The sequence below is a fragment of the Scardinius erythrophthalmus genome, assembly GCF_964197995.2.
Source record: "Scardinius erythrophthalmus genome assembly, chromosome: 8".
Taxonomy (NCBI): domain Eukaryota; kingdom Metazoa; phylum Chordata; class Actinopteri; order Cypriniformes; family Leuciscidae; genus Scardinius; species Scardinius erythrophthalmus.
In genome coordinates this window covers 22,175,029-22,185,609 of record NC_138228.1, presented here as the reverse complement: position 1 = coordinate 22,185,609, position 10,581 = coordinate 22,175,029, and the positions used below count along the sequence as shown (strand labels likewise).

Genomic DNA, 10,581 nt, shown 5'->3' with positions numbered 1-10,581 from the left:
TAAACAATAAATAAAAAAGAAATAAAAAGATTTGTGACTGAAGTCTATGCATTTACATGCAACCATGTCCACAAAAAAAAAACATCAAAGCAGAAGCACTTTCCCCAATTTTTTATTTAACATTTGTACACAATAAATACAAATAATTTTACAGCTAATATGCAGAAAGAATATTTTTCACCTGTTCTCTGATATTGTCACTGCAGCAAGTGTCAATTGTTGTTATTCCATCTGTTTTTTTGTTTTGTTTAGCAGCTCGGAATCACCTTCAAATTTGAATAAATGCAAATAAAATCACTTTAGAAATAAAAACAACTAGAATATTCAGCTAATGCTATTGAAGAAGCTCCAAAGAGTTGAATCTGGCCAAGAGAACTGGGAGCGCAATAAAAAAAATGGAAATGAAAATATCAAAAATTTTGCGTTCGTTTCATAGGTGAGAACGGTGTTTGACACAATGGGCGTTAACCTCTAACCATAAACTTCAAAACAAGTTTGATAACATTCAAAAGATCTCAACGAGATCAACAAGAAAATAGGTTGTGACAGGAAAATAGAAACAAAGGGAAGATCCTCAAACATCTTCCTCTCTGATAAAAAAAGGCTACTAAACAAACGTTTTTTTTTGTTTCCTCCCACGTCTCACTCTCACACACGTTCTTTTCGTAACGACCCTGTTCTTGCTTAACAGAACTATGGTACCATTTCACAAAATGGATCTTTTTTTAATTTCTTTCCACTGTTTATATTATGGAATGAACATAATAACTCTGTTCTCTTTCAAATATTATGGGAAAACTACAATCAGTCACTCTCACGAGATCAATAACACGACGCTGGGCAGCTTTATCATCGAAAAGAGGCAGCTGGGACGCAAACACATTTAAAAAAAGATGATAAAATGAAGGGGTCAAAGCACTGAAATTCCAGAAAAGTGCTGGGACATATCAAGATATGCATGAAGATACTGTGAAATAATAATAATGATGATGATGATAAATCGAAATAACAGGCATTCCTCATTTAAGATGAAATGTTTCTTCAACTGCAAAAAAAACAAAAAAAAAACATAGCTGCCCCTTGTACAGAGGAAATGCACTTAGGACACTGTAATATAGGTTAGCTTTCATCGGCAGTAATTAAAACAAAACATCTCCATGATTATCCATCTTTCAGTCCACCTTTTCTGTGCTTGTTGGAGGGAATCTATCCCATCACATCTGAAGAAAATTCATCACAATCTCAAATACTGCCATGACACTCGATAAAAGAAAAACAAAACGCACGCCGTCCGGAACTCTACAGTGCCGACGGCATGAGAATAAGAAATGCGTTAGGCTGGAAAAGCACTTCAACTGATACTTGTATATTGATCTGTATATTTCCATGATTACGTTCCGCCCGTACAGACGCACACATACCGGTAATGCGGAGGCGAACGTTGCAGACACACGCTCAGAGACACCACGACATCTTTAGATCGGTCTCGCGCATATTTTTGAGGACTAAATATTAGTAATACATACAAACACTGGTCTTCATAATGAAAAGTTGAGAAAAAAGGATATAGCTATGTAGTTAGTACTTTTTCAGATCAACACAAGACAGAAGAGCAAGCTAAACTGTTGGGGAAAAAAAGAGCAAAGTAACCAGCCTTCCTCTCTTTTTAACCCTCGTCCTTCTCATTCTCCTCTTCCGCATTTTTTTTCCTTGTTGCTTTTCATGTACAGTTCCCTTTCTCCTTGAAGTCCATATGATCTGTGATGTTTAGCGTGGATATAACATTCCTATGATGACAGTAATGTACTGTGCTATTACATATGAAATGCGGAAATAGGACTATTCGTGGCTGATCCCTTTTGCACGACAACGCAGGCCTCCTGTACCCTCCAATAACTCCTTGTATTGCATGTTCGGCTCTTCAAAAGCCCGCTGAAGAGATGGATGTGCAAGTGAAGCCTCTTTTAAACTCTTTTAGCACCTGCTAAACCCCTGTATGTGATTCCTTTCAATGTTTTTGGATGCAAACCTAATCATTTACTGGCATTGAGTGGATAAACCAAGTTTTAAACAAGTTCCCGTTGCACAATTAGGTAATTACGAATACAAGGATTAGAGTTTGGCATGAAAGCGATTTAAGGCACCAAACAGTCCGTGACGCCAAAAGAGGTGTTTGTTTTTATGAAAAAGAGTGGATGTCTTTGAGACGCTGTTCTCCGCCCACTCGGGTGTTTAAGGATGCTCATAGGGCAGGTTAACGCACACCCCGCCCCTTCCATAAGGAGTGGGAGAGGGGTCAGAGGTCAGATGGGGTTTGTTGTCAGTCCACTAGGGCGGCGCTCTACACCAGCGTGATCTCCACTTCTTCGGTTTTCTCCACCTGTCTGCGAGGGTGCTGCTTTGGAGGAGGTGGTGCCGCCCGAACCTAAAGAAACACAAAATAAACAAGATTAATATAGAACAGCTAGCTTATAAAATGTGTAAGTCATAAAAAAAAAAAAAAGTTGGGAAAAATAAATTATATATAACCTATATGTGACCCTGGACCACAAAACAAGTCACATGGGTCAATTTTTTGACATTGAGGACAATATTTGGCAGAGATGCAACTATTTGAGAATCTGGAATCTGAGGATGCAAAAAAATTGAAACATTGAGAAAATCGCCTTTAAAGGGATAGTTCATTTTGAAATTAAATGTTGGTATGTTTTAGCTTACCTCAAGGGCATCCAAGATGTAGGTGTCTTTGTTTCCACAGTAGTTTCAATTTTGATATTTTTAGGTCAAACCGTTCTTGTCTGTCAGTCATATAATGCAGGTCTATGGTCACTGTCTCAAAGAGCAAGCACAGAGTCCAAATTAAAACAATTCCACATCGTCCAAATTAAACAACTCCCCCTCGTAAGTACACATTGATGGCCTAAGATACGAAACGAGCGGTTTGTGTGAGAAAACGAACAGTATTTATATCGTTGTTACCTCCAAGTGATCTGAGGGCGCGGGCGGGTATAGATATATACACTAGATGTCGCCTTGGCTACTGCAGTTCAAAAACCGAACTGAAACCGTAGCCAAGGCGACATCTAGTGTATATATCTATACCCGCCCGCGCCCTCAGATCACTTGGACGTGGTTGTGTTCAAGAGGTAACAACGATATAAATACTGTTCGTTTTCTCACACAAACCGCTCGTTTCGTGTCTTAGGCCATCAATGTGTACTTATGATGGGGAATTGTTTAATTTGGACGATGGGGAATTGTTTAATTTGGACTCTGTGCATGCTCTTTGAGACAGTGACCATAGACCTGCATTATATGACTGACAGACAAGAACGGTTTGACCTAAAAATATCAAAATTGAAACTACTGCGGAAAAAAAGACACCTACATCTTGGATGCCCTTGAGGTGAGCTAAAACATACTAACATTTAATTTCAAAGTGAACTATCCCTTTAAAGTTGTCCATTTATGTTCGAGATTGTGCTGCATTCACTCACAAAAATAAATGTTTTATATATTTACGGTTGGAAATTTTCAAAATATCTTCATGGAACATGATCTTTACTTAATATCCTAATGATTTCTGCCATAAAAGAAAAATCGATAATTTTTACCCATTTAATGTGTTGTTGGTTATTGCCACAAATAAACCCCTGCTACTTGTGACTGATTTTGTGATCCAGTCTCACATATGGTGAAATATATATAAATGATTGTCATTTATTATAACAGGTTCACTTAAAAGTTGAAAATTGTTATAATATATTTTTGAAGCCTATTAAATGTTAAAAATGATGGCTTTCCTTTATACTGTAACACTGAATGGCTATAATTACTAATTTTATCCTTAGATACTGAGAAAAAAACTTATTTAATAGAGACATCAGTAGCAGTATTGGTATAGGTGGTATAGTTCATGGTACTTAGTAGGGCTGACTTCTAATAGTCGAGGATTCGACGATTCGATTCGGAGAGGTCTGATTCGACTATGAACCTCATAGTCGAATACATGGGCGTCAGTTTTGGTTTGAAATGTGCTGGGGACAGAGACGCATTCGCATTTTCAGAAGGGCTGGGTACCATTTTTATTTTATTTTTTCGCTTTCGCGCAGGTCAGGTTTTGAAAGATGTCCTGTAGCTTACTAATGTAAATAAATAAAAATGTATTCAAAAACCTGCTTCACGTTTTCAGCAGGGCTGTGGAGCGGCTGTGAGTTGACTCCACACGGTTCTCATGTGCGTTAAAAAGCTTTACGTGGTTTAATGTACCTAAACAATGATTACCAATTTCCCCTCCCATGTTGCTCCTCACCACTTAAAATGGTAAAAAAAAATCGAACCCAGAGTCCAATTATTATGGACGTTAACTGATATTAAGCGTTTCTGCTTCACATTTTCAGCAGGGCTGCGGAGCGGCTGTGAGTTGACTCCACACGGTTCTCATGTGCGTTAAAAAGCTTTACGCTGTTTAATGTACCTAAACAACGATTACCAAATTTCCCTCTCATATTGCTCCTCATAACCACTGAAAATGGTCAAAAAATCGAACCCAGAGTCCAATTATTATGGACGTTATCTGATATTAAGCGTTTCTGCTTCACATTTTCAGCAGGGCAGGGGAGCGGCTGTGAGTTGACTCCACACGGTTCTCATGTGCGTTAAAAAGCTGACTCCACGCGGTTCTCATGGGCGTGAAAAAGCTTTACGTGGTTTGATGTACCTAAACAACCATCACCAAATTTCTCTCTCATATTGCTCCTCATGTTTATGAAATGTTATGATATATGTGTGATATATATGTGTTTTTTAGCTCTTTTGTTTGAAATGGAAAAAATCTAGCTGCTATCTAAAAAAAAAGGTTCGACTATCAGTCGACTACGGCAAAATCTAACGAATCAGATTCGACTATGAAAATCCTTAGTCGAAAACAGCCCTAGTACTTAGTAAAAAGATGCCATTAAACAAATATTTAAAATAAACTGTCTTTATGTTGTTTCTACATTAATTTGGATATTTAATGTGAAAATACGTATTACAAGTTACAACATAAAAAATCTATTACAAATTTTAATGTTAGGTTCGAGGTCGCAATTAACTACAGAAAAATGTGCGATTAGTTAAAATTTTATTTCTTTAATTTTATTGATGATAAATATAATTTGTTAAATTTAGGGGATGAAATATGTCCTGCATATGTTATTGTCAGGTTTAATGAGATTCACACATAATAATCTTTAAAACTATACAACTTTAAAAATACATTCCATTTATAAAATACAAAATGATATATTTCTCTGGACTTTAAAGCTCTAGTGATCTGAAAACAAAGTAAGCAATCACTTAGCAATCTAGTTTGTTCATAAAACATGCATAAAAACAGCCAAAAACAGATTGGTTCACATACAGGTCTGAGTTTTCCAGGTCCGGATCCATCTGGAGTGAGTCTCAACGGCTGAGAGAAGCCTGGGCTCTCTGGACTTAAGCTGGAATTGTGATCTAAACCAAATGCAAAACATTCTCGAATGAAAATCTTAACAGACATGAATATAGAGAGTAACACAAGAGGTTTCCTGACGACAGTATCTGGTGTCTTACTATGAACAGCGGCTTTCTGCGGGATGGGCAGTTTGTGTTCCCCATTGACAGACGGTGAGCGGGGCAGTGAGGGAGCACTGCTGGTCTCCGGGCTCGTGTACGGACTGCAGGGCGGCTGGTCGTACAGCGGCAGAGGAGGAAGTGATGAATGAAGCCTTTGGCACGGGGACACCTGGGGAAGACAACACATGTTACACTTTTTTTTTTTGTGTACAGCACTTTGGTCAACTTCGGTTGTTTTTAAATTGTGCTTTATAAATAAACATTGTATTGTATTGTATGTTACATGCTAAGCTAGCGTACACAAACCTTTCAGTGTCAGATATTGATAATATACACTACCATTCAAAAGTTTGAGTAAGATTTATTTTTAAATGAATACTTTTATTCAGCAAGGATGCATTAAATTGATCAAAAGTGACAGTAAAGTCATTTATGATGTTACAAAAGATTTCTATTTCAAATAAATGCTGTTCTTCTGAACTTTCTATTCATAAAAAACCCTGAAAAACTGTATCATGGTTTCAAATACAGATTTGCATCACAGGAATAAATTACATTTTACAATAGAAAACAGTTATTTTAAACTGTAATAATATTTCACAATATTGGCATTTTTACTGTATTTTTGATCAAATAAATGCAGCCTTGGTGAGCAGAAGAGACTTCTTTTAAAAACATAAAAATATATATTACAGAGCCAGTCTTTTGAATGGACTGGTAGTGTACTCTGTTTTATTCAATTATATAAAACTCTGAATCATAAAGAGATATTTAATTGTCAAAGAACACACATTTATGGTTATCTTAGACATATATGGAAGTAAAATAATGTCAAATGTTTTTGAAACAAAAAGCCTGTTGAATTGCACTACTTGAAAAAAAATAGGCATTGCATTAACCATGCTTGCATTTTAATGCATTGTATTTTTAGGGCTTGCATTTTTATGGGCTGAAATTCAACATGGTTGAATATTTAAGCTGTGAATATTTCAATTAAAAACATTTCAAACACATTTTCATTATTAAAAATTCAATAATCCATATTCACCTTTCATATTTCACTTCCAAAATATTCAAACTGTTTAAAAATACAACCTATAATATTCAACAGGCAATTTTTGGTCCATTTTATTTCGCTTTGCAAAATTCACTTCCACAAATTCAGTGGTTCAAATTCGACAGTAAATTCAACCGAACTGCAGGAAAAGCAATAGATTACCGAGATACTCTCCATCTGCTGTTAGTCAACCTCACCAGCAGGTGGTGCAAAAGCGCTTGTTGTTGACGAAGACAGAGCAACAGTTAGAGCAAGCCATTCAGTCATAAAACTCATTTAACAGCAATGCAAGTGTATTTGTGATTATTATGACGGCTGTAACGACACTGACAGTCTATCCGGCCAGATGCTCTGAATTAGCGATTCCTGATTGTTTCTCTCATGCTAAAACACCTATGAGCATATACCCAGAAAGGCCTAGTTGACTAGTTTTCTGACACAAGTGTCTACAAGCAGGCCCTGGTTAATGTTTTACACGACTTAATGAAATAAACGAACAGGCCCCTGTTTGTTTCTCATACTATCACGTGCTGCGACCACAATTCCCTTACTGTGTCTAACGTTTGTCCTTTGTGTACTGAAGGCAAAATTACAAGACTTACCCCATTCAGTTGTTTTGGACAACTAGGACTATCTTGCTTCTCTCAGCAAAATTATATGACGCCTCAGGCTGTCAAGTTAGTCTGCCCACAGAACTACCTTTGTTTTTGCCGAGTAACACATTTTCAAATAGCCCCCAACCCCTCACGTGGTATGCACCACGAGATGCAACCGATGCTGACCTCACAGATACACGCAGACACGCACACTACCATATATGGACTTCCACTAGTAAAATCTCATTTTACCAACTATTACAACTGTGTAAAGAGTGTTCTGGGTGATTTGCATGTTCCCCAGAATGATATTAGAGTAGTTGTGTTTTTGAATTACAGCAATGTAATCTTAAACTGCCTTTGTGTCCACAAATAATGTATCTCTATGTTGCTATCCTTGTCAATAGTCGTTCTTAGTGTTATTTTGATCCCCTGGGCATGAAGAAGAAGATTTTTGATAAGAGACTGTGATAAACGTTATGGTTCCATGCGTTTTAATTCCCCGAGCATAATATCACATTTTGCCCCTCGTGATTCCACACGAGGGTCGGGCGGCATTAACACACCAGGACAATCTTCCTGCTCTAAACTGATTCGTCATCCAGAGAAAGGGGACGGTACACGGGACACTGATAAAAGCCAAAACCTTCAGTTTCTTTACTCTCTTCTTCCTCCTCCAAAACTTTGGAAACCCAAGTCCGGACCGGCTTCGGCCTGCTTCTCTTTTCTTTTCTTTTGTTTCTTTTATGTTTTTCTATAGTCTAGTTTCGTTTTCCTATTCGCCTCGGTTCATTCACGAGCTGAATGAATTTAGCCTGAATCATTCCCGGCAACTGCACCTTAAAGAAAGAGACTATTTGAACCTCCCGCGCTCGCGCTCGCATGGAAGACACAGCACGCGCACGCCTCCCCTCACACGACTCACGCTGCTCTTAAAGACACGCAGGACCCTGCCTTCCTTCCTCATACAAACAGAACCATATGCAAGTATCGATTATTGAATTGAACTTTTAATGTGATTTCTTTGTTGTGTCTTAAGGGTTACTGTCTGTGTTTTTGCCATAGCCAACTGCGATCTCTGATCGCAGAGATTTTTGCTTTCACTTCCGATCTCATCTCCCATCCTTCTCTCTCTCTCATCCACTCTCTCTTAATCCTTGTCTGGCATTCTATCTTTTTCTAACTCTGATCATTTTATTCTCTCTCACTGTTATTCGTTATCTTGTATTGTTTAACTGTATTTTATGTATATAATAATCGTGTGTATTGTGTAGTTTGATATATTCCTTAGTTCGATGTATTATTAAATTCCATATGCCCTTGACTGACTCTGATTTAATTACCCATATTACTTAGTCCCTGAAATGTTCGATCTTAGCTATATGCTTTATCTTGGTACGATTTAAGTAACCTAATTTTACAAACACAGAAAGGTGTCTTTTCAAGGCCTGGAAAAGATACTCTTTCTCGTGGTTGTAAGGATAATTTTCCTTGAGAGTTAAGTTAATCTTACGTTCAATGTTTGCTGGACAAACAGATTGTTTGATAACTAAATTAATTCCATTAAAGTTATCCCATAACTTCGAGCTGAAATAAGAACAATTGATGTATTAATGACGAACCATAACCCGTTATGGTAATCATTCATATATCAATCTAGTTCAGCTGTGATAAATTAATGTAACTGTATATGCAAAATATTAATCATATTCATGATTAATTATTAAAATTCCCTATAAATCATTTGAGCTAATATTAATATTAATGTACAACCCATTGTTCTTACAGTTTGGTGGAGAATGCGGGCATTTCAAACTTTGTTTATGGGCAATATTCAGTTTCAGTTAAATGTGTATTATGGCTATTGATAATTGAAACATTACACGCGCGTTTTTGTGAATTGTGAGAATGAGTCGCGCTCAAACTCACCAGCTGACTACAAAGTCAGTAGGCCTAACGTTACATATTAACAAGTGCTAAAATATGCCTAAACAATTTTAGCACTGTTAAATGCTACGTACACTGCAGTAGCCTATTTAATATTACAAATGTCAGTTAAGAGATGAAGAAATATCTCTGCAGTTGATACATTTCTAATATTTGTTTTAAATCGCTGTGAACGAAGAATTCTCACGTGCGTATTACCGGTATTAATAAATATGTTTTGAAGCGAGCTTCCTTCTAAACATACCTTGCATGCAAATGTCGTTATTGAATTTGTGGTGAACCACAGTGATATTCAAAAATTAACGATAAAACTCCTGGTCGAAAAAATGGATTAGCTACCCAATTTTTAAACCAACACACTTAAATCATAAAGTGCTATTTTGATTAAGTGCGTATGGGAGTGCAACAGACGTAGCCTACAATTCCTGTTGTCCACATTTGAGTATTTGCGGCAAAGAAACCCCGCCATACTCTCTTGTGCAGTATTAATAGCACCAAAAGGTCCGCCGAGACCTCTGTCTAATTTGTGATTGTTGCAGAAAATCAGCGCGTTACGCGATCTGAAAGCTCTATTAGCTTTGAATCACATGGAAATTGGGTGTAATTCCATTAACTAAACGCCAGAGTGCGTTCGTTAAGTGTTTAGAAGTTTCAAATTACACGCCCCCACCGACGTCACCCTGCGTGAGCGCCGCCTCCCACTGACGTCAGCCTGCATGAGCGCAATTACGCCACCTTGTGGCCAGTTATCAAATAACGCTCTCTTTACTGCTGAACTTTTTTTTTTCCTGTGAATTAATGTCTAAACTCTTATAACTATTCGCATTTACAGCTTTGCTCGTGCGAATATTATTTTGTGTTAGACCATTTTCCTGCTTTTAACTGATACATTTACTATGAGTTTGGTTCAAAAAAGATTTGAATTAAAACTTAGATTAAATCTCAGCCATTCCCTTAGAGGAAACAACGGCACCTAGTGGCCGCCTCCCGCTAGGTCGGTCCACTCAGCTCTCTTTTCTCTCTCTTCAAGTTTACTTCCACTTGTCTCTTTTAACTATCTTAATAATTATTGATGAGACTTCACTGTTATCACTAATTATTATGGGATATTATTCTGAGTTTTCCTTTTACATGTTCTTTACATGCTCATTCAAATTTGATTTAAACTAGTTTGAATTTTAAATTTAAATTGAGTTGTCTATTCACCCACTGGTATCCACTTGGAGGAAACAGCACCATCGTGTGGCCTTGTGGATACTAAGTCGGCATCACTATTTTCCTCATTTCACTCTTTTATATCGTCTTTCTCTCCTGATTATTTTTATAAATAGGACTGATACTTTAGTGTATCTGGATTATTATAAGATATCATTCTGATCTTTA

At 37.1% G+C, this 10,581-nt stretch overlaps 1 protein-coding gene across 4 annotated transcripts in view; it reads right to left on the bottom strand.

Moving 5' to 3' along the window:
• Positions 1-96: 96 nt before the first annotated feature.
• Positions 97-10,581, bottom strand: part of fchsd2 (FCH and double SH3 domains 2) — a 120,258-nt gene continuing 109,773 nt past the window's right edge. For 2 of the 4 annotated variants that reach the window (XM_081371956.1, XM_081371957.1), the window contains 3 exons: positions 5,596-5,767; positions 5,405-5,496; positions 97-2,425 (listed from right to left, as the gene is read on the bottom strand). In XM_081371956.1, the coding sequence (XP_081228082.1) occupies positions 2,342-2,425; positions 5,405-5,496; positions 5,596-5,767 (348 nt within the window). In that variant the 3' untranslated portion in view covers positions 97-2,341. Of the gene's footprint in view, positions 2,426-5,404; positions 5,768-10,581 lie in introns of all 4 variants that reach the window. The other 2 variants (XM_081371954.1, XM_081371955.1) reach the window with 1 other exon arrangement.